This window comes from Antrostomus carolinensis, unplaced genomic scaffold, assembly GCF_000700745.2.
Source record: "Antrostomus carolinensis isolate BGI_N321 unplaced genomic scaffold, ASM70074v2 scaffold48603, whole genome shotgun sequence".
NCBI classification, from domain to species: Eukaryota; Metazoa; Chordata; class Aves; order Caprimulgiformes; family Caprimulgidae; genus Antrostomus; species Antrostomus carolinensis.
In genome coordinates this window covers 43507-68861 of record NW_010305453.1, presented here as the reverse complement: position 1 = coordinate 68861, position 25355 = coordinate 43507, and the positions used below count along the sequence as shown (strand labels likewise).

General features: G+C 38.3%; 1 protein-coding gene across 1 annotated transcript; it reads right to left on the bottom strand.

The window, feature by feature from the left end:
- Window positions 1-1065: 1065 nt before the first annotated feature.
- Window positions 1066-23351, bottom strand: PEAK1 (pseudopodium enriched atypical kinase 1). The gene is made up of 3 exons (XM_010164791.1): window positions 20182-23351; window positions 9870-10066; window positions 1066-1829 (listed from the first exon to the last, which is right to left on the bottom strand). The coding sequence occupies exons 1-3, from the start codon at window positions 23349-23351 to the stop codon at window positions 1066-1068; spliced, it is 4131 nt and encodes a 1376-aa protein (XP_010163093.1).
- Between the last annotated feature and the right edge of the window lie 2004 nt (window positions 23352-25355).

Here is a 25355-nt window from a genome sequence, read left to right as displayed (position 1 = left end):
TTTCAGAAAAATATACTAGTTGCACCAACCCTACCTTTTATTTTTTATATCTTTCTTGTAAACAATCATGCAAGAGTGGTAACATCATTTTGTTCCTGTAAAGCATCATCCTTCTGAGAATGTCAACATACTCTGTTAAGGAATAATCGATTAGGCCTCACACACCTATGTTGAATAATAAAAGTCAGAAGTTCTGTGATTTTCTCAAGGTCATACACAAAGCCTGATGACAGAGCTATGAGTCTCAACTGTCTTTCTCACTATCATCCTATGAGATAAGCATTGACAACTGTAGAGATACAGTGCTCAGAAAGAACTACCTATATAAAAGTCCATAAAGTAACAACATCTAGTGAGATAGCTGCCAACTATTCATTAATATATTATCAGTAAATCTAGTAAATCTTATTTCTTTTATTTATTAGCTGAAGAATAAACTAGATGCAAATCAATTGTTTGTTTAGTAAAAGGCCACAAAACTGACATTGACTTTTTTTTTTTTCAGTGTAGCTTATAAGGCAACACTGATGGCTAGACAGAACTCTTCTGAGAGGCTGGTAACGAACATTGGTGAAAATATAAGCCCTTGTATGGGAACATAAAGATATATTAGCCTAGAATTTACATTTAAAATTATATGGCTTTGAAAATGGAGAACTTTGAAATCTTTCCTAAGAGTGATGATATAGTATCATCTACATGCAGATGAACCAAAGGATGTTTGTATTGCAGGTTTCCAAAAAACTGCTGACACACGTTAAAATTATACAGGTTTTTCTTCCATATTTCATTAAACAATGACCGTGGTAAAGACCGAGTTGCGTTGATTTTGTTTTAATAATTTTGGAGCTGCAGTAAAAACAGATGAAATTTAAACAGCGGATACAAATGGCACACATGGTTCTTGACAGAAGGAAGAGCCTGTATCTTGGGAATCTTACTTTTCACACAGTGCTACTGCAGGCAGCACACACCTATATTTATAGGACCTATCACTACTGGATGTATTGCAGATTATGGTTATTGTTGTTACATTTTGTCACTGATGTCTAGGGTTACTGTTGTTCAAGCCCTTCTTACCTTGACTGCATAATTGTTGAGAGGATCTTTTGCATAAGAAGCTGGGTAGTAAACTGCATCGCCTGCCTCGCAGCATGGCTTGTCACTGGTTAGCCTGAAATCCGACCAGCTGTCCACCCCGAATCGCAATTGGTCTTTTTGTCCGGCCATGAACAAGTCTTCACATTTAAGTGCCAGCTTCTTCAGTGAATCAGCGTGAAGGCTTCGGATTTTACCTACCACCTCTTCTCGGTTTTCAATTCCTCGATAAAGTGCTTGCCTTTGCGGCTTCTGGACACCTTTGCCCTGCTTAGTCTGCGAGATGCGTCTCCCTGTTAGAGACTCCATGCTATTGGAACACCGGTCCTTAATACTGATAGTGGTTAGGCTGGAAACACTGTTAGTTGCTGAGGTGGTTGCCCTTAGTTTTTCTGTAGGCCTGTCCAAGGAATCTCCTGACTCATTGTCAAATACCTTGAGCTCCAGGCTGACCGAAGAGCAGGCGCTGCTTGCTTCCCAGTTGGTGTCAATGTCATAGGTGGGGTTGGCCACAATGCATAGGTTGTTCTCCAGAGCCTGCTTCTGGAGATCTCTGGGAGTCGGCTCTGTGTTAGCTCTCAAAATTGTTTTCTTTGGCAGTGGAGGTGGCGTTGGCTGTAAGTTGTTCATTGTCTCCTGGTCTAGTAGCCCTCCAAAGGCAATGGCATCATCCAGAGCTCCTTTTGGTTGCCTCGGCTGTTTTGGAGGTATCATGGCTGCTCTAGACTGTCCTGTGTAATAAGAACATAATAGTAATAGAAGATTAAAGTACTTTGCATCTGCTGCTCATATTTGCACTCTGCAAAGAAGTTTAAGGCATAAAAAAAAAAGATGACTAGGACTCTCCCAATATTTGAAGAAAAACTAAATACAAATCTGAAAAGATGAACTAATCCAAAAGTAAAATGGCCAAATCAGCATCATGTATATATTGTCACATCAGCCACTCTTTATTTGATGTTGGCCTATATATTAAAATTGGCTTCAGTGCTAGCAATGCTGGCATTTTACGTCCCATGGGATTAATGACAAAAAGTGAAAGCAAAAACCAAAAGTCAGTTCTGAACAAATTTCAGTTTCCGTAATTATACCCATCCTCGCGTAATTCCTTCTGCAGTCCACTGACTGTAGTATTATTCCTTATTTCCTGTTCAAATGTGCTGAAACTATGGGTGGATGCTGGTAAGAGGCTTGGTGTACTATTTCTTTGAGAGGTGTGTTTCTCTGGCAGGTGAGGTTATCTTTTTAAATATATCCTCGTAATAGCCGCTAAAGCACTTGGGATCACTTGGATTTCAAATGTGCTAAGGAGGCTGAAACCATTATTTTGGAATGTAAACCAGAAAACTTCAGACACAAATAATGTAGTTTAGATACTCTAGTGGTCACATCGCAAAGTATGGCAAAGTCAGGATTGCCCTAGCAGATTCACTAGGTGAAAACAAGGAAGCTAAGCTTACTTTCACTCAAGTTGACAAGTGTGTTGCCACTGCGTTCAATGAGAGTAGGATCAGATTTTGAGATAACAAAAACATAAATATATTTTACCCTACAATTTAAAGCTCACTGCCTCCCCCCTGCCCCCACCACAACTTTCTCTAATGTATTTCCCTTAAATCAATTTGCCATCAGTACCTTTGTTGGCAATATTATGTTCATAGATAACCTGACCTAGATTCAGTCAAGAGATTCCAAACAGCAGGTTACATACAGGAAAGCACAGGATTTCCACTGACAAACTGCTTTCAAACATTTGTGTGCTTCTAGGGAAGATAAACTTCCTGTCATGTGTTTTGAATGGCTTTTAGAGAGGACAATTATGTTTTGTAACTGCCAGAGCCCTTGGAAATGAAGAATAAATAAAAGACAATAATATAAGAGAATAAAAAAACCCCAATAAACAGACAACACAAATTACCAACTTGCTACTCTGGGACAATTAAACAGTCATTACTCATAGCAAAATGAGATTTTTCCACTCCTAATTGCAGAGAAATTATTTTATAAGTTTCCTACTACTCCTGAGAGATTCATTGACTATCATGGTAAGATAAGCCAATTTTTATGGTTGCAACAAAGCAGACATGAAATGGGTGCTCTGTATAACTGCAGCTCAGCATCTTTTCTAATAAGGGAACAGCAAGTAGGAAGACACTACAGCTATTTGAGTAATTATAATATATGCTGAATCCTTTTAAAGAGAGGATTGAACTGTAATGCTGAACCTGTGGTAAGATAGGGTCTGGCGACCGAAGATATCGTGCTGTACGGAAAGGTAAGACACCCCCCTCTCTCTCCTAGTAGCCAATAGCACTTAGCCTGTGATGTAAGCAGGCGGAAGTGACGTAGTGAACCCACACTATATAGTACTGTGTCGCACATCATTAAACGCCATTTGCAGCATCCTCATATTGGTGTCAGTGCTCATTGGCCCAGAGACGGGGTGAGGGTTTGTCTCTGTGCCTCCTCGACCGGACGGGACGTTGCGGGATAACAACTGCAACAGAACCAAACTGGGGGGATCTCAGATTCAGATTTGAATTACATCACTTTGGTCAACAATTAATAATAAATGACTTCTCAGTCTGTGAAAAGAAAAAAAAAAAAAAAAGATTCTTTACACTTTAAGATACGTTGCTACAGTTTTAATTAATAATACAGAATCTAAGATCCTCTTGGCCAGGATGCACAAAAATCTGGAACACTGGGTTAGAATGCTGAAAAGGACTTCCTAATTTCAGATCATCAGAAAGGACTGCATTTTTATATGTATCCACAAACAGAATAGCCTTGGCTCTTGAATTCTTAACAATCATTCTCTTTTCAATCATTCCAGGGAGATGACATCGCAAATGAAAGTTATATCTCTATCTTTTGTTTAAGCTCAAGAAATCCTCTGAAGAGCCTCATGGATTTTGCAATAAGTCTGGGTATTCCAATTCTGATATCTTAAAAACTGAATTTTGAGCTGTAAATTCTATTAGCTTTGCACCCACCTGATTGTCAGGGAAGACTGCATAGGACTACTCCCCTGGGTCATCACTTTTTAGCTCTCACAAAATAAAAATGTTCAAAAGCTAGAAATGTTGGAGAACCCCTGCATATCTCTCTCAAATCATTGCCAAAGTTGCTTAAAAAAAATTAACACCCAGGGGACCCTCTACTGCTCCTTTCTGATCTTGGTTTTGCAGTGAGCACGCTCTGCAACAGCAGCTCTTCCTCTCACCATTTGATATACTGCAGCATATAAAACTGGTGCTAGCTGAGCAGTACAAGAACCCTGTCAGGTACCTTTTGCAGTGACAAAGAGTGGTATGAATCAAAGTGAAAAGCAGAACTGATGTCTGCATGCAAGACACACACATCCAGATGCCACCATAGAATCATAGAATCACAGAATGGTTTGGGTTGGAAGGGACCTTAAAGATCATCTAGTTCCAACCCCCCTGCCATGAGCAGGGACACCTTACACTAGATCAGGTTACTCAAAGCCTCTTTTGCTTAATCCTGAGGCAAGTTCATTTCTACTTCGTATCCAATTTTCTCACTCATCCAAACACGTGTCATCTTCCATGATTGCTTACTCTTACAAAATCTGTGACCTATGTACCTCTCTCCCCCAGCAACATTCTGTGTTAAAGATCACTTGCCTATTTTCTCTTTCTTACCCTCTTCCCCACTAGGCTAAAATAACCTAACTGCTTGGGTTTTCAGAAAGGCTACTAATTTAGGCGGCAGTTTCCTAATATGCATTGCTTGTGTGACTGGCTAATCCAAGGACTGCACAGATGCTTTAGAGCAAGAAAACAAATTATAGCAAGATGCACATTTCAAGCAGTAGCAGCAGAAAAGGTAAGATTTATAACAGTGTTTCTTCTTGATTCTCTTCTTTTCTGTCTGCTTTAATGGCCCTGTCCTCCAAAAGCCATTCATACAGAAGACAGTGTTGCGATTGCAACCAGGGACTTTCGCTTGTTGCTACTTTTGCACAGCTATTGGAACAGTGACATCAAAACATAACTGAAGAAGGTTTTCATAACCAAAAGTTGTCTTTGAGGGGGTGGCAGGATCCAGAGAACTGCATGTACAAGCCATTATGTAGTTACTTTTTCAAGCATTCTCAGCTGAGGAAAATGAGTTTGTAAAACAGGTCGTGTTACGGTATAGTTTATCCCCACAAGAACAAATATTCAATTTGAAATCTATCCATCTGTATTACATGTTTGAATAGCTTGATATCTGGACTGTTTTTATGCTGAATTCTTAATGCTGCACATTTATTTCATGCCCATTGGGCCAGTCTTTCCAGCTCAGCTTTCCCCAAGCATGGTGTCATACTGCATGTCTCACTTTTTTTTTAAAATTAATTGTCTAGCAAGAAAAAGGTTGTCTTAAATTTTGTCCCTGTCAAAGGTGCAAGAATGTTCCTTCACATACAAGTACTGGCAGAGCATTTGCTGCTTCTTCTTGCCTGTCATTTCCTTCTCCTCTTGCATGCTTAAAACCCATCATTTCCTTACCTACTGCACAGACTCTCCAACATTACAAGGTTCATCCTGAGCCACACTCTTGGGAGGCAAATGAAAAGGAGGAACAGGCACAAAACTAGGCTACCACTTACAGAGATCTTTGAAGTGGTTTCCAGACTAAAAATCTTACCGGAATGATGATATATATAACAGAAAGGAAAGCTACTACTTGTTAAGTAGTGTTCATGATACACCTCCAGTTTCTCACCAATAATTTAAGACTGTGCACACAACTATAGTAAGATGGGCTGCGGGTACTAGATAAACAGAAACTTCAGACACAACAGCCTGTCTGCTTTAGTGGCAGACTGTTAGGTCTTGCTACCTGCCCTCCATTACACCACGTTAAAAGATATTACCTGCACTAATTATATATTATACAAGATGCATTAGACTGATACTATAATCACTGTCTGCCACTGAACTGTCGGTTTTAGTCAACAATAATTTCATTACCTTATTTATAGCCTGGCGAAAGTCCTGGTCTCACTTACTGACTGAGGCAATACTCCATGGCAGATGCTGTGATTTGGGATTTTTTCCAATGTCAGCAATCAAAAAACCTAGAAACTGAGCCTCCTTTTTTCACCTTTTATTTGGGTATAAGGAGAAAAATAGCTGATAATAAAATAACCTAGTCTTTTTTAAAAGATCTAAATATACTTATAATAGTATTTCTAATATCTTAATTGACTTACAGTGATGCAAATTCAATCAAGTGAATTTCCCCAACAAATTCAGATAAGGATAGAAAAATTTAAAAGATTTGTAAAGGAGAGGATTTTTATCATCTAGTCTATTGTCTTCCTTATCGTAAACTACAGGGCTTACCTGTATTAACTTATGGTAGAATAAGTGCACACCTTAAAAAAGAAACATCCAGGCCCTACCTTACACATTTGAATGTTTATTTCTCCATCTAGATTAAAGTGGCAGTCACTGGATTTTGTTAAATCTGTTGATTATTGATACCAAAGGTATCCCTCATCACAGTTCTGCTTGCCACATGAGCATCCACACCACGATCAAGCCAAACTGTTTCTTTGATAAGCTAAACAGACTCAGCTTCTTGAATTAATTCCCATAAAGTGCCTGCCACAATACTAGGCATTTTCAAAGCTTTTCTTAGAGCCTGAACAATTTTTTTTTTCCCAAACATTCTTCTTAAACTGTGGGCACCAGGGCTTGACTATGGCCATGGCAGTTGCATAAGATATACATAATCTCTCTAATCCTACTGAAGTTTCTTCCTGTTCATACACCCCAGAGCCTGAGCTCTTTTATCTTGTCATCATGGTGGGACCTCAGGTTACCTAAAAGCCTCAAGTCTTCTATGTTGTATCTGATTCCCAGAGGAGAATCCTCTATCTTGTAAGGCTTGCTTGCATTTTTTTTTTCATTCCCAGATGTATTATTTTGTGTGTTAGATTTTGTGTGAACTAACAAACACAGCCTATATTTTATACATGAGCTATTCTCAAATTTTGCATCTGCACTTTGGTTCCTGACAAATACTTGCTGGCACACACGCAGTTTTTGCAGGCAGGACCATAAACTGATGATGGGACAACTCCTGTGGGAGCAGAGGAAGGCCAAAACCAAATATCCTCGAGGGTAGTACCTGATATAAACTACTACCTGACTACAGATTAAAATTTACCAAAGCTTGCCGTTACTTCTGTTCATAAAGTTTCATGTGATGTGTCACAACTTAAGACTAGACCTTTATCAAAATAAGGACATAACATTATCTGCTTTTCAATAAAAAACATAGAATATGTATTAGATTGGTATTTAAAAAGTGGATATTGTGCATTATGCTGCAAATTGCAATGTTCACATGATATATTTTACAAACCACAAACTGCAGTATCTAGCTACAAAAAGGTAACTGTAGATCAACTGTGATTGAAGCAAGAGTCAAACGTGGTGTAACTTACTTATATTGCATATTCTCGTATTATCCTTTCAGTTACACACACCAGTATTTGCTAATTCTACAAAATATGATTTTGCTGCTTAGGTGATATAAGATGTGAAAACAAGTAGGGATTATTCTATATCCCTACCTACTAGCCTCTTGATAGCCATCTGAATTAGAAAGTGAGGTTGCTTGAATAAACCAGAAGAAAGTTTGAACAGCAGCCAGAGAATTCAGTGCCATTTAGGGGATCATTGCTTTTAACAACAAGCAGCAAGCTTGCCAAGCCAGACCAAGTCAAGCCTAAAAGTTAATTTAACTCTTTCATACCTAAAATTTACTTTGCTGACAGCAAATCTGAAAGTGACCCAATGATGAGGGAAAGATTTTGAATAAAATGCTAAGGGGTTCAGTTTTATGAAGGAGCTTTCCCACACAGGAACAACACTGAGTAAAACAAGGACCGATGGAAGTGATCACAGAATCACAGAAGCGATTAGGTTGGAAGGGACTTCCTGAGATGGTCAAGTCCAACCTTCCCTGCTCAGGCAGGGAGGGTCAGCTGAAGCAGGTTGTCCAGGACCATGTCCAGTCAGGTTTTGTGTATCTCTGCAGATGGAGACTCCACAACTTCTCTTGGCAGCCTGTTTTGGTGTTTATTGGTATTTTATTGCATTTCCCATGAGTTTACTATTCCCAGTTTGTGAGATGCTGTGGGAAGGACAGACATCTTTGGACAGAAGCACATCTAACTCTGATGAAGCAGCTGCCATCAGATGTAACATCTTGCATAAGAAAACTGAGCTAAATTGAGTAAAGATTTAAACAGAAGATTTGCAGTATCATTACTTTGGCTCTGAAATGCAAGCATTCCCTGGACTTTATGAGTACTCTCGCCAAAAACCAGCAATCTCGCCATAAGGAATAAGTGATATTTCATATATTAAATGATACCTTGGCTTGATCCTTTTGTATGTCAGCTTGGTTAGGAACATGGGCTAACTGTGCTCTAAATCGTTTTGATGTAGCTAGATCTACTACCTGGATTCTATCTGTAATGTAACTATGTCCTAAATACAGAAAATATTTAAATACAAATATATATGTATATCTTAATTAATTGAAAATAGTTTATTAGATCTTTGAATAATTCACCATAAAAACATACATTTTGGTTCCCCTCCCTGAAATTACAGTTTCTTGGTAGATGTTAGTATTCCTCTTCGGCAGGATAGTTTTCCTCTTTATACTTTATAACCGATACCTAATTAATGTTTCATTAGCAAAACACACTAAGAATTTCACCACTGATTCAAATGTAAGCAAAAAAAAAAGCAACAATATCACTATATGTCTAAGGAATTTATGCACCTGAGGGTTTAAAATTTAGTCCTTGATCCCTCAAACCTGTGTGGACATGCCAAACCCCTGTACTTGTGAGCCATCTCAATGCAGTCAGTTTAGTCTTGTCCAAATGCTTAATAAGCTGGTTTGCTTACAGGACGGGAGCGTTACAGAAAAACACGTATTCAGATATTCCTGAATATAAATAAATGAGACATTTTTGTTCTTCTAGAAAATCTGGCTGTAGATAGTACTAAGTTTGCAATGCTTCAAATCAAAATGCTTTAGAAAATTAGGCTGATAATATTGATACTATGTATTGGGAAATGCTTATTTGTCTTGCTCACTTCTCTTCTGGAAAAGCCTTGCATATATGCATCTTTTTAAGATGAGTCATGAATTCAGTGATAGTTGAATAGACTGTCCGGTACGTTCAGAAAAGTTTAAGATATGAATGTCCTGAAGGAGCAAAACTAAACTCTCAGACTAGTATAAGAACGGTTTTAGTCAACAAAAGATGACTACAACTACTTTAGCCATTATTGATGCTCTAAAATAAAAAAGTCCTATCTTTTGTTGAAGTTTGGAAAAATATTGCAATCTACTTATTGTTTCTAAAAAAAAAATATGTAATTTGCTCTGTATTTTAAATCTCTTTGATAAAAATTCCTCAAAATAGATAAAACAATTTGTCTTTTAAAAGTATTTGAGAAGTGTATAATTAAGGGCAATTAAAAGATTGTTTTAAAATAATAGTAAAGAAAACCTCCGAGTTTGTTGAATATTCACTTTCTTGTTTGTTATCTAAGAATGAGACAACAATTTTATTTTCTATAAATTAATATTAAAAAGTTTGTCTTTAAAAACTAACCTTATGAAAGTGTATCAAGCTGTTCAGAAGTCAATGTTCTTCACAGCCTGGAAAGGTATCCAAAATCTGGTCTAATTTAAATTTTCTTATTTAAGAATACACTTACCTAAATTGCTGTATGTAGCACTGCAAGGATTTACATCAGGAGAATGTGAAGCTTCTTCCTTTTCTTCCTCCCCTTGTGGGGCACGGACAGATGATACTGGTATGACTGAGGCACTGCCACCATTGTCCTGCTTCACAAACACGGCTCTAGGAACACGAGGGGACAAATCCTCCAGTGTCGTATCATCGGGCACTTGACTGAAACAAACAAAACAAAATCACCTGGAGACCAAAGCTGGGTACGAGATCCTACTGGCAAAAAACCAAGATTAGGCATTGAATATCTTCAGGAAGGGGAATGAACTGGTAAAGAAATAAGCTCCTTTTGCCCTCCCTTTTTTTTTTTTTTTTTTTTAAGAACAACTTTCTACCAGTACTTATGTTCCTTAATAAGAAGAAACAACTTTTAACTGAAATAGTAACATATAGTAGTTCATGCCTTTCATACAAAGGGATAACAAAATGTTTTACAGCTGACTACAGTCAAGATATGTATGCATATAAATGCAGGCATGATTCTGCATAAAATGTGTTGGACTCAGGACAGCAGCAGAATTTAAGGTGCTTTTTACCAATCAGAACAATTTTGCTTTAATCAAAGATACCAAGGTATAGCAAGGGGGCTGTTAAGTATTAATAAATGCATACAACTTTAATGATACATTTGCAGATGCCGTTAGGATTTTGGGAACTGGCACTTTGGGAAACAGACCAGTAGCTCATCTCTTATCTGTTTCCCATATAAAATTCGCCAGGATCAAAATCCATCTGTGTTAGGCTGATTGCAAAAGGTCATGAAGAAAATTCCTCTGTGCTTAAAGTGTGTGTTTAACACTGTGTTAAAGTGTGCTTTAACACTATGAAGTGTTAATCAAACTGTGATAACTTATAGTGCAAATCATGGATTCGATCAGTTTCCATGGATATATTTATTAATTAAAAATTGTGTTACATACATTAAAAATATGTTCAGGTTTATTCAAAAAACCCCAATCCTATTGAAAATATAGAAGCAATTTTGAATAATATGCCACAAAAACCATGTCACAGCAAAAATATTTCTGTGCCTATATGCTCTCTCACACAGAGAAACAAATAGTCATTATAGGCCAAATCCCAAGAGCCTATGTCCTCTTCACTAGTTCTTGTTATTACAGCCTGATCAAATAGCACAGCAAGAATTTATTTACTTGTGACTTCCATAAGGGATAAAAGGAGTAATGCACTTCCTTCAAAAGATGATCACCACATCATATATCTGTACAGTTATTTAATTTTTGTGGTAAAGACTTAAAACTTCCTCAAAGAGTTAACATAAATTATAGGCATACGTCTCTCTATGCCAAAGCCAAAATACTGAAAATAATGATACACAATCTTCTAGCAATCCCAGACTAGAGAGATTAAAACATGCCAATGCTTTGCATAACACAAGAAAGACCCCATGTATGGTACAGCGCGCACATGCTGTTTCTACTCAGACTCATGAATTTTAACTGCAGGCTGATACAAACAAAACTCATTAGAACTTGTTAGTAAAAGAGAAAGAATGGCATAAGTTCAAAAAGATGTAATCTTTAATCGGCATAAAATTTTTTTGATCATTTTTAGTACCATGCATAGGAATGGTGTGAAGAACATTCCATGTGCCATAAATATATCCACATTGAAGAGTTAACCAAATATAATTTCAGAGTAAAGCATACATAAAATTAAAGCAGTAACAAGGCTCTCAGGACAATGAGAAATTAAAGACCTGTAGTTGCTGTAAATCATATACATACCTGCATTCCTCAATAAGAATGTTTTATTTAAGAAGAAATAGGTTCTAATAGGCTTTACAGTTCTGTCACTGCCACAAACCAGGAATTATCATATCTCAAAGTAATTTTTTAGTATCGATCGATCGGTGAGGTACAGAACATACTCATTCTCCATACCAGACACATGCAAGCACATACACTAAACCTAAGCTCAGAAGCGTTTTGCCAAAGTAAACCAACAGCTAGAAAGGAAAAAAGAAAAAAATACCAACTCACCCACTGTACTCACTCACACAATTCCCCATTAAAGGAAATTCTTTCAGGGCCTTCTTGAGTCTTTTAATCATGTCTTGAAACTCTGGCGAGCCATTGATTCCACAGTGTTCTGATGTGCTACAAGTTGTGCAAGCTGTAAGCAACAGGGCTGAACTCTGCACAGAGTGATACACCTACTGCACCTTAATGTTTACCTTGGGGGGTTGGTCCCAGGGACTTGCCAAATCGCCCCAGGAAACCAGTTACTTACAGCCCTGCCTTCTTAACTCTTCCACTGCCTTCACAGATGAAAAACAGTTCACAGTCTACTACATCACTGTTTTGGTATGACAACTATGGTCTTAGTCATGTTAATTAGTTAAGGAAAAGCAGGTTCAAATTTCAAGAGGAGTTTCAAGAACTTAGGCTAACCTACTCTTAAAAGTAACTTAATATCTCAAATCTGTACTCCAGCCAATTTTAGTGTCTGAACCTAGTGCATTTTAATATCACAGCAATTAGATGTCAGGCCATGAAATCTGAGGGGAAATGCTTCCCTATGTCTTAACACAGTAAAGACTGAGAGATCAAGCATACATACGCAGCGTACGCAGTGACTCAACGAGCAAAATGCCAACCCATCATCAGCGCGGAGAGAATGCAGAGGGAACGAAAGGGGAAAACATCCCAACTCAGTAAGCTACAAGAACCGAATTCCCAAATGCTTTTGCTGCACGAAATAGTCTAAACAGTTAAAATGACTAGTTTTCGAGAAAAGCAGAGCAGCTGATAAACAAGCAGTTCTCTGAGATTAGAACCATTAAAGCCTGATTTCGTAAAACTTCGTATCTGCTTGTTGATAGCAAGTGGTACTTAAAGCTATCTCCTTATTTGGGATATTTATAGGTATTTTGCCAGGGTGGCTTCTTTGATGCCTTACATAAGAGCACATATTTAGCTTTTACCATAGTGGGCACAGCCTCCTCTGTCCAGATCTTTTTCTTTTCACTTTTTTATTTCAAAAACAAACTTCATAGGAAATGAATTACCTTAGAGAACTCTTGCTCCTCGGGCACATGTGGCTGAAACTAAACAACTGTTCAGTTAATGGAGGGAACAGCCCTCTGCACACAGAGAACACATTTGTTTTCCTAAGAAGCTGAGATTATGTGCAATGAAAAAAAACTTGCCATAAAAATGACTGTCCTTCAGGTAACATCCCACTGAATTCACATACTTGTCATTCACGTGCACAAGCTCAAAATTGTTTTAAAAGTGTGGCTTTTTTTCTGAAGGGACAAATGTCCCTAACTCCTTCCCTCAGGCTCTCCTCCTTCACAGTTTTTGGAGGATATTCAAAAGATGATGTGGTCCAACTTGCCTCAGTCTTTTGAGAAGGGTAAGAATCCAGACAGCAGCCTGCACAGTGTGTTAATTTTTGTAAGGATAGTGGAATCACAGCTACTGTGTGACCTGTATTTTCCTCTATTCAGAACACAGTTTCTCAATTAAAGTGATTAACAAACAGCAATGAATATGAGGGAGATAAAGTAGAATACTTATAAAAAGTGATTCTGAGAGTGCATTCTTGAATGAGGGTCAGCTCTAGAAGTCAAGCTGAGGGAGTACAGTTCTGTGTAAGACAGCACAGAAATCCAAGTGGCAGAAATTAGTGACAGAAACACAGAGAAAAGCTGATCTGGCCTTAGACCCAGCTGAGACTCTTGATCTCCTCCCTGTGTGGACATCAACAAAGCAGTAATCAATGGAAGTTGTACAGTTTGAGATGAGAGAGCCTGGCAAAGGAAGATGACTTAGTTTTATACACAGACAAAAAAATCTGTGTAATTTGTACATATATTTAGTTTCAAAAAGATCCCTTGGAGATCCCTGCAGGCCCTACACTTTTAAGCTAATAAAGCCAATATAAAGCCTAAATTGACTGAATAATGCTTGAAGAAAAATGCAGAGGTTAATGGCTTGAGGGCAGTCAAAGGCCACCTTACACAGGAACTTCTGCTCAGAACACAGACCACTTTATTTCTGCAAAACACTGAGCAAGGATGGTCAGCGCTGAGGTTTCAATCAGAGGGCATTCTGAGTACAGAAAACCCATTCCAGGGGTTTGTGCAATTCAGTTCCTCATCACCATCGTTAGCCAGAAATAGTCACTTAAGAGGAAAGGGAAAGAAACTTCTCAAATGGCAATCAGAAATAACTAAGACATAAAGTTTATTCCTAATTCTTACTATTTAGAAGTTGGCTTAGTCCTAAAACATGAGAATTTTTATATATATATATATATATTTTATTAGTCAGTGCAGTGGCATGAGTTTTGTACATTTTGGAAAATAAGATGATAATTATTAGCAGATTCTGTAAAGGGTAATTTTTATATATATATATATATATATTTTATTTTTTTTTAAATCTTGTATAATGCAATGTTTGCATGGATAAAGGGAATAAATACATTTGATAATCCAGTAAAGACATCCTGCTAAGCTCTTTAGTGTCAGTGAAACTTAATGGCAATGAGTTCCACAGATTAACTGTGTGTTATAAAAAAAAAAAAAAGACATTTTTCTTTGTCCATTTTAAGTTCTCAGTCTTCCCATTTTACAGACTGTATTAGAGGAGTTAAGAACAATAATACATGATTTACCATTTCTTAATCTAAATTTATAAAATAATAAATGGCAAAATCCTTTCTACTTGGTCTTTAACAGTCCTCAGTGTTTACAAATTTTCACATAAAATGTTATCAAATGTCTTGCTATGAACATGCATAATTTCCAGTTCTGTCAGCATAGAGATGTTCTGGAGAAAAATATCCCAAAAGCTTTTCCTTGATGAAAAAGGGTAAGATAGATGGTTAATGCTTTTAAAAGCACTGTTGAGTACAGTAAGTAAACCTTGATGATATCTAGAAAAAAGCAAATCAAGATAGATTTGAGGAGAAGCAGGAGTTGATAGTTCCACCTGAACTTTTCAGATGAGAATTTCTCCCATTTCAGTAGACTTGCTCAAGCAAGGATTTTCTTTTCCTCACCAATTTATGCAAGCTACACTTAAAAGATTTTGGATTCAGGTGAGAACCTTACCTTAAGACTTATACTAAGTCTTAACAGGTCCTCTAAACTGGGAAGGACTTTTTTCTAAACAGAGCCCTACTGTGATTTAAAAGATTGTGTTCTCTTCTCAAGTAGTTTCTGAAGCAGCTGTAGAATCTGCAGGATTGGATCAATGACAATGAGAAGGCAGAATGTGGCAGTGGTGGTTATTCCTGTCTGTCTCTGGATGTGATCCTGATCTTAATATATAACTCCATTTCTGAAGAACAATGATTCAGTTGTTTTTACTGAGTAACCTGTTACATTTGTATTCCTCTACATACACAGAGCACTCGGAGTAATTTCATGGCTTCTGTCCCACTGAATCAAGAGAGCCTACATGTAAGCTCTGTTCCCTATGCTGTTCAGGTTCTCATGGTCCAGGTTACAGATGATGTGGCACACCTCTAGCCCCAGTCACCTCTATTTTTTTCCTTAAATAACAGTGGAGTCACATAAATTACTAAAACAGCCACTGAAGAGATAACCCATTTGGGGCCTTTTAACTTTGGTGCTCTAAATCACCTCATTGGCACTGTCTTTCTCCACTGCCTGCATATGGAAATTTGATGCCTAACTCAGATTCTTGAAATCACATTTGGCTTACTGTAATTTAAAGCAAACAGTGTGAACCATCATCAGCAACCTCAAGGCAAACAGCACAACAAAAAGCATTTGAGGATCACTTATACTACTGAAATGCTTCCATGGGAGGCAGGAACTGTGCAAGTTTTTTGCCAGTTTTCTAGGATTCTCACATGTCACTAATGTTTATGTTAACTTCAGGAGCAGCAATCTAGAGGGAAGTTACTCAAGGTATTTGTATTATGTTACTCAACTATTTGTACTATGAGTGTGGCACTGGGGTAAGATTTGAAGCATAAGACATTTCCAAAAGCCTTCATATCTATGCCCTCTGATAAACATACAGTCCATGAAAGCATCCAGTGAAAAGCACAGGGGCTATTTTAACAAAAAGTAGCCTTAAAAGAACACAAATTGCTGATGCAGTGTGTAACTGCAATGGAGAAGCATGCTTTTTAAGAAAAACGTTCAGAACAAGTCTTTAAAATACGTATAAGCATTTCACTCCTTTTGGAAGCAAAGTAAAACAAGATGATAGCCATCTTCTGTAGCTATGGAACAACAGAACTCTTACCTATTGATTACGAGCTCAAATCCTGTTGACAACGTTCACATCGTTTTAAGAATTAAGACTGGTAATCCCAACTTTAGCTATGAAGAAATGCCTTCTTATCTAAACCAAAATGGAATGAATATACAGACCTCACTACTTGAAGTATTTCAGTAAACATATAGTTTTATCTTTAGTTCATCCAAGTCTGGCCCAAAGATCCTATAAAGGAAAGTTATGGTTCACTTGTAGCTATGAAAGGAAACTATTCAGTTTAATACGGAACTGAAATGGAAATGACTGTGCACAAATCAGTGGTACCTTGACGTACAAAGGCACTGCCATCTGAAATGGTGCTGAATGAGGCTTTAGTTCAGCTCTGATGTGGCTTATGAAGATAGGAAAGGACGAATCAGTAGGCTGTGCTGCAGTTTTCTTTCAGGAAATGTCTCAATCTAGAAAGGTGCTACTGGGTGTAAGCAGTGATCTCTCAATGAAGGTGAAGAGAAACCTTTATCTTGTGAAACTCTGATGGCATCAGTATGATCTGCTAGATAACAATGCCTTTGAAGAATCATTTTTTTAAACCTCTGTGTGGATTTCCACACTATGCTGTACCACCTTCATCAATTACAGTGACTGAGGCCATAAATATCATCATGTTATCTTTTTAGGGGTCAGTTTTAGGTTTTGCCTGAGATTTTCATTCCAGTTAATGATAAAGCTCATGTAACTGCTGATTTTTAGCAAAAATTAATCTACCTACAAATTCCTGGTAATTTAATACATTAGTATTTGCCAGCTCCTTTTGAACCACCATGTGTGTATCCTGGCATCAATCAGCAACAATCACATGGATAAAACAAAACCAAGTTCTTTTGTATAACAGAGACACAGTTTTCAGCTTCCCAAAGAACTGAGCATTTTGCAACTGCTGTTCAAAGGGAAAAACTGACCTTTCTAGTGATAACTTTAAATACCTTCCCTGTTTTGTGGTTATGTTATCTGTCTTTAGCAGCTTCATAATCCATTGCAGACTAAGGAAATATTGTATCTTCATTTAATTTGCTTTCAAGACCCCCTCAGTAATCTGACATTTTTAAAGCTTGTCTTTATTTTCCAGGTCATCAGCTTCGTTTTTCAGTGAGCTTACTGCTTTTGGCATTCTGGTTTAGAAAAGTGTCATGTTCATTCACAGCTACATTCCTATGTCTTCCTTTTTCCTCTAAGCCTCTGCAAGCTTAACTGCAGATTTTGAAGATCTTTTCCATGCACATATTTTAGCCTGAATTAACACTAACCTCTTACTAATACCTGAAGAGTTAACACAAAACAAGTATAGCATCTGTCTGTTATGTCTCCTGCTTGTGCAAAAATGGATGTTGACAATCCTGATTCTCACCTACTGGGATATTAAAGAGAAGAGCCAAAACTCTTAAACAAAAAAATTCCAATTTTCACCAGGGAAAATGGTGAGATATGCTTTTAGCCAATGTCATAATGACTTGCAGAAAAATAAAGAGCTGAACATCCTTTTTGGAATAACTGAATGAGACAGGACAGAATGACCAACTGCCTTCAATAGTAAGGGCAGAAGGTATTTCAGTAATAGTACAAAAATATAAAACATTCTAACAGCACCATCTCTAGGGTAGTCTAAGAACAAGTGCTAACTATGACTGCGGCCATTAGCCTGTTACTGCCCTCTTACCATCAAGAGAAGCAGCTGCTCCTTCCTCACTGGTCCCCCTGCCAGATCAGTTAATTGATCTGGCTGAAAAATAATGGCAGTTATTTTTCACTTGGATCACTTCCCCAGTTTGGTTCACCACAGGTGACCACATGAACTGTCTTGCCAGCCAAGAGCAGGGAGCTAAGGAGGTGGGAGCAAGTGAATCTCCTGATGGCAACGTATTCGGTAAGGCTGCCAAAAAAAAGTGGTGGTACAACCTCATTTTCTCTAGGTTCCCCTGGAGGTAATAGAAAAAATGAGTTCCTCTAAAGGGGGGTTGAGAGTACAAACTTCTCCAATTCTTTAACTTGCTCCCTAAAGCTGCCTACTTCTCCCCATTTAATTTAGAGTAAGTCTAGAGAGATTAGACTCCTATCAAGGGTTATTCTAGCCCTGGATACATTCCCCACTGTCTTCAACCTTAAACTGTAATATGTGCTGTAAATAAAGGGACACTCCCTTTTGTCATTGCCCACACCCCTGCATTGTTGTGGTACTGTATATCTTGCGTAGATGCTGAATGCTTACAGCTCCTACTGACTTTAATAGTTTGCGAAAGCACTTAATGTTTCTGAAACTCACACCCACAATTTGTCCTGGAATTGTTTTTTAAATCCTATTTGTTTATTTTCATGTACTTTTCGTTTTTCTTATTTAAAAATAAAATTCTTGACTCTGAGATTGCAGATCATCCAAGTCTGCAGAAACAGACAGTACACCAAGGATCTGGAGACCATCCTACCTTGTATTTGGGGCAATTACTTCAAATATAAACCTACAGAAACCAGCTTTACATCACACTATGATAAACCCTATCACCACCTTACATTACAAAACCCAAAGCTGTTCACACTTGACAAAAGGCAAACAGTCTGAAAAGTAGTCCTGATCTTCATGAGAATGCTGTATCGGTGTTCCCGAGATGCAAGATAACAGTGATTTAATTACAACTGGTGTAAATTGTCACCCTTGGTTAGTTTAAGACATGGTTATTTTACGTTAAGACAGGCAGCAATCAGTTTATGGTAAATTCCAACTATGCTCACACAGCGATTTCTTTTAGTTTAAGTCAACTTTAAAACCATTTTAACTAAAAAGCACTGCAACTTTCTTGTACAGACAGCATAGAAAGAAAAACAAAGAATAGTGCCATGATACATTTTCTGTGGCTCACACATAGCTCAAACTCTACAAAATTTTTAATTTCCTACCCCTAAGTTATTGTTATAACGAGTTAAATAATGCAAGTTTGAAGCTATTTTGGGATTGGTTTGTGTAATAACATTGGAAGACATATTCTAATACACCCAGAGCTGCGGTCTGTACTCAGTGAAATACATACTCTGCCCACATGGCTGACTGCAACAAATGCCTCCAGCCCTCTTAGGTTCTGCACTGTCATGAGCTGTAGGAACTCAGTGGTATGTTGAAAACAATGCATATCTGCAAGCAAACACGGTTCTTCGTGTTCAGAGACAACCAAGAAAGCATGTGTACCCTTGATAAGGGAACAAACAGACCTTTAAACCAGCAGAGAGACCCAAAATGGTCAACTACCATGAACTTATAGCAGTAAAATACCTGCTGGCCAAATACTTTCACAAAAATTGCAACAACGAATCATTTTAGTAAATTCTGATTTCAAAAAAAGAAAAAATTAAATCACTGAACAAAACTGTCAGGCAGAAATGAAGCGACTAGCTCCACTGAATCCAATACTGTTAGGGGACAAAGTATACTCATCGCTAAAGGCCTTGCAAAATGGCGATTAAGATTATTTTCTAGATAATCTAATTCTGTTATTACTTTTTTACATAGTTTATTTTGGGAGTGCTGCAGCGATATTGCAGTGTACATCAAGCTAATTAGCATCTCTTGTATTCTTGGGTATGCAAGATAAAGTTAGCACACCACCTTTTATGAGTCACAGATCTTTTAATTTCTATTATACTTTTCAATAGTTGCCTTCTCTTTCTACAGAGAAATTCTTCAGTTTCCTAGAACATAAGAATGCTTTCTTAAACTAGAAATTCAGGAAAATGTATCAGATTCAATGCAACATGGCTGTTGTGATGTGTTAGTGAACCTGCAATACAAACTCCAAATATCAGTTATTGTTTCCAGTAATTTTCTTTTTATCTTTTCTGAAATCCAATAAAATGCAAATATTTTAAAAATATGCTTTAAGTTACACAAAATAAATATCTTTTGAAGAAATTACACCTGATGTAATAAAACTCCTTAACTCCCTTTTCAGCAGTCTATACAGGACAGTTCACAATGGAGTAAGCGACTAAAAAAGATCAGCAGCTTACCTGGGGATTTTCTTGGGAATCTGAGGTGGTGACGAATGGGTTACTATTTTCTGTTCAGAGCTCTCTGGAGACACTTCCTGTGTTTCTCCTTTGTCTTTTCCTAGTGCGTCTAGGATAGCAGACTCTGCGCCACTCTTGTTCTGATGGTCAGCCTTTGGGTCAGCCTGTGCCGGTTCACATCTATACATGAAAACAATCGACGGCTTCTCACTGGAGTCTGACTTTGCCTCACTGAACCAGTGATGACGCTGAACTGGAGGAGGGGGGAGCATATGTATAACAGTTCCATCAAGACCCACCAGTTTTCCTTTCTCTCTTTCTTTCTCTTTGTCTTCCTCATCATCAGTTTTCCTGCGTCGGAAGAAGCTCTTAAATGAAATCCAGCGTTTGGGTTTTGCATCAGCGGCTCGCCGACCTTCTGAATGAAGAATTGACTCAGCCTCAGTTGACCTGGTGGGACTGTTTGGTTTGGTCCAATTGCTGAAGTGTCTTTGCAACAAGTTACTTGCATGATAGGGTGAAGAAGTGGACCGTGGAGGAGGAAACGGAGGTGCTTGCTCTGTTTTGGGACTTGTGGTGTTTGGGGTGGCTCTTACTGGCTTTGGAGACTGAGTGGCAACTGGCTGTGGAAGTGAATCTTTCTGCATTTTAACGGCAGTGTTTTCCACGGTCTTGGATGACTCTATTTCAGACTGCGATGTAAACAGAGATTTGGGTCGTACCAGTGTGTTTTTAGTAGCATCTGCATCAGGGGGTAAGGAATATAGTTCTTCAACGCTACAAGACTTGGGTCCAGACTGAGGTGTTTCTGGAGGAGACTGTGGAGGCTGGATAGAAGCCACAATCTGTGAAAGCACTGTGCTTGCATTCTCTCTACTGCTGCTGCTGCTGCCACTAACAGAAGCCTCTGGTGTTACATCTATGTTTGCTGCAGGCTCTTGTGTTGTTTTCTGAACTCTTGATGGAGAGCTGTGGTCAGAACTATGACTTCTCTGTGGTGATATTTGACTTTTACTGAGACAGCTGTTAAACTCTTGGACTTTCTGAGCCACAGAACCCAGCCTGCATTCAGAGCTGTTAGTCACTCCCTTTGCTTGGGAAAATTCAGTGGGTTTACTTCCCATGGCTTCAGTCATTTTGCTTTCCGTTTCTATTTCTTCATATGTGTGGCTTATTACACTAGTAGTTTTATCTTTGATGGACAGCTCTCCACTAGTCCCTAGAAAACTTTTATAGATAGCCAGGTTATCGTACGCATTTGGATTGATTACAATAGGAACTTTAATAGCATTTTTGGAACTCTTAGCGTAAGTGGGCTCATCGTGAATGATAATGGGAAAAGGTGGCATGCCAGCATTATTGTAGCTGTTGAATTTGATCTCAGATAAATTGGGAGACTTAACCGGGATAGTTTTTGAAGAAATGTTTGTGGCTGTAGGTGAAGTAGGAGCTGACTTGTGGCTTGTCTTCCTGGGAGGAACAGAAGGTCCTGAGCTGTTAGCAATTAGCTCCACCTTAGGTATCTTCTGTCTTGGACTAGTACTGGAAGTCCACACTTCTTGATATCTGATTGCACTGGATTTTTTCAGATTAGCATTTACTCGTACAGGTGATGCTGCAGAGGATGGAATAGGTGTGCCCGGAGTTACTGGCGAGCTTGGGTTAGATGATGTATTTTTGGTTTCTGAGGTTTCTGTCTGATTCTCCTTACATTCATTGGTCATGGCAGCTGATACATCTACTATGGTATATGGCTTACAGACTGGCTGTTCCATATTCACCACCCTGTAAGGTTTAGCTTGCTCTTCCACAGGCACCAAATTTATAGTTACAGCTTGACCAGCAACATCTGAAGTACTTTTATTCTCTTGTTTATCAGTCTGCACAGCAATTTTGCCATCCTTCTCTTCTAGTCGAAGCGCAAGGACTGCCTTGTGAGTTTCTAGACTTCTTGGAGCATTTCTGGGAGCTTCTGACACATCCTTTGCTTGTTGATTATCACAAAGACTTTCATATTCTGATTCAATCAATTTGAGGTCCTGAGGAGTACTAGGAGATAACCCTCCATTACAGAGCTTCTGTGAAGAACTGCTGGTTGTTCCAGAACGAGACTCTTCTGTCAAAGAAGAATCGGGAGATGCAGAATCAGAAGATACCATGCTCTGCATGCTCTCTTGCCCATAAAGAATCACAGTCTCTTCCCCATAGCCATTTAAAATTTCATCGTAACTGTCATCATAATCTACTGCACAGATCCGCTGGAGAGACTTGTTTCTAAGGGGCACAGTGTTCCATTTCTTGTCAACACAGAACTGAACAGGAGATAGGGTGTTGGCTCTAAAATTAGCAAAGCGAGGTTGGCCCCTCATACGAATTTCCATTGCTAGCAACTCTTCATCACTTTCATCCCAGCTCTCATGCTCTTCCTGCATGCTGCCAAAAAACGTGTCATCCTCACTCTCATCTCCGCTAGAGAACTCTGGATAACAGAAACGTCCACCTTCATTACTGATTACTTCAGTGCTTCCACTCAGAATAACGTGCTTACTGTGTGAATCCTTCATTCCACCCATCATGCAGCTTGGAGGGATCTTTCTTTCTAGTGATCTTTTATAACAATTATTTATTCTTCCCAAGAAGGTTTCTCTTGAGTTCATTTCATTTCCAGTTAGCTGAGGTGTGGTATCCAAACCTGCTATCTCCTTCAAAACTTCTGTCAGTCCATTATTATTGTTATTTGGTATCTTTCCTACACCATCATTGTTGCCAAAAGGCCTATGAACATGGCTATAACCTTCAATCTCATCTTCGTTATTATTGTTCAGTGGTTTTTTGTTCAAGACAGCTTTGTTTCGGTTCCAACCCACAGGCACTGATTTATTCTCACAATGATCTGGTGTGCTGATTTCGCCACATACACCCTGCCCATCTACTACCATCATGGTGGGCTTCACAGCTATAGTGGGTTTCTTTGCCACAGGTGGTCGGAAGTTTCCTGTATTTCTCCCACGGTGGCTGCTACTTTGGTTTGCATTGGATTTCAGATTTCCATGTGAGAGGGGTTTTTTTTCAGATACTGGGGGTAACTGATGCAAGCTTTTGGGCTTGAAGCAGTTCTTACATTCACCAGGTTTCCAGACGTGTTCAGTGAAAGTGTTGCAAGCAGACATCTTCCCAGAGCTTTGTGCTTGATGCTGTGCTGTTCAGTGCATGGTAAGAATTTCATCCGTATGTTTCCACTCTGTTCACTTAGTATGGCTACTCTTTTGAGCAGCAATCATTCTGAAAACACAAAAAAGAATGAGGATGAGAACAGGGGAAAAACAGGTGGATCATTATACTTACATTTTCTACACTATGAAGAACTTGGAATAAGCAAGTAGCCTTTTGCTGATGTGTTAGCTCTTTTTACCTAAATTTACAAAACTAGGTAACTGAAATGCAAAAGAAGTTGCAAATATCATTCTTCTCCCACATAAAGACTTAAAACTTTGGCAGCTGCACCCTGTATTACTGAAAGCAGAGAGAGAGAAATGGCAATAACTGCGAATTTAGAATAATTCTCTTGACTAGTTCAGCACCACTGACCTTGAATTTTGCCCAATAACACAAATGCTAGAAAGAGGATATAAATTTGAAGATTAGTGCATATTGCTTTCAACATAACCACTTAAACATGACACAGGAAAGTAAGAGTATGTTTACTCTCCTAAATGCAATTGAGATAGTTTGTTTTAGCTTCAAATGTGAACAAGCTCAGCTTAACTGACAAAATATGTTCAAGCAATTCCAGACTCTGCCATTTTAGCACTTTTTTCATCCGAGTCCAATTATAACTGGACAGGTATGTTGGTTGAAGGGACAGGCTGGACTGCTATCCTGGAAAAGTCAGATAAAAATGCTGGGGAAATCCTTCTAGAAAGTCACTGTTTCTTCTCCTTTAGTGTACAATAGTGGCAATAAATCATTCTTATATCCTCAAAACAAAGCTATGGATTTTTAGTCCCTGATTTGTTTCACATGTAGCTTTTCTATCCAACCCCTCCAGAAATAACAATTGAAAAAGAATTTAAAATCTTTCCAAGGGAACCTTCTGATTTCCTGAAATGATCAACTTTAAATAAAAACCAAACACATATCTGCTGTGCTTTCTAGTCATTGGGGTATCCAGGATTTGATAGTTTCATGAATTAATGCCTGAAGATTTTAAGCCTTCTAAGCCAAATCCACAAGTCTGGTCTCTTTGTTGCTGTTGCATAACTCAAATTATTGGAGACGATTTACTGAGGTGAAAGAATCTGTATGTCCACCGCTACTTCTGTAAACACAGGCATTGAAAATCAATAATTTTATATTCTTACAGGCTTCGGGTGAAAATATACTTGCTGATCACACAGGTACACTGAAAGGGTATTAATAAACCCATTCAGTTAAAGACGTAGCTCTCTGTAGAGCCTGTGCTTAGCAACTCGGCAGCAGGAGGGCTACACTGGAATTCACCACAGGCACAACTGGTTTCCATTAGTGTAGCAAACAATAGGAGCCACGAGTAAAGCTGGCACTTGTGTGAATTTGTCAGTCTCTCCACGTACTGCTCTGTGTTTTGGCAAAGGGCTGTCCTATGCTGGAAGACTCGAATATTAAGCAATCCTATTCCAACACCAGATGGGGCTGAAGTCTAACGCTATTAGAGTATCTTCAGACACATTCATGGCACCAGGACTATCATATTTCATACATTGACTAAATATGTTTCCAGACAAAGCTTTTTGCCAAAATGTCAGTGCCAAAAGCTTTCTCTGTATGACCTAAGAGATAGTCTGCCAGACAGAGATCTGCCCAAACTTTCAGCTTTTGTTTTATATATACAGAGTAAAATGCCTTTTATTTTTTTTAATCTCTGCCAAGATTTGTTGCTTCAACACTTTGCCAGCCCGTTTATTGTAAGCAGAAAAATTACATTAAGAAATAATTATCCTAAAATCAGAGAGAGAGAGAGAGAGAGCACGTGCACATGCACATACTAGAATTTTAAAGTCTGGTTAGCTCCTTCTTTTCATGTATTTAACAAATAAAAGGAGTAAATTTACACTAATGGGAATCTAAACTAAATGTTTTCTTGGAAAAGGTATTTCTCCATTACACAAAACCTCTGAACAAACACTTTAAACAAA

What these genes read in the sequence shown, in the direction of transcription:
- PEAK1 (XM_010164791.1), bottom strand. Translation starts at nt 23,351, where the DNA reads ATGTCTGCTTGCAACACTTTCACTGAACACGTCTGGAAACCTGGTGAA. An exon ending in ATTCCCAAGAAAATCCCCAG is followed by an intron (nt 10,067 to 20,181) that starts GTAAGCTGCTGA and finishes TGTTTGTTTCAG; the next exon opens with TCAAGTGCCCGATGATACGA. An exon ending in TGCTACATACAGCAATTTAG is followed by an intron (nt 1,830 to 9,869) that starts GTAAGTGTATTC and finishes CTTATTACACAG; the next exon opens with GACAGTCTAGAGCAGCCATG.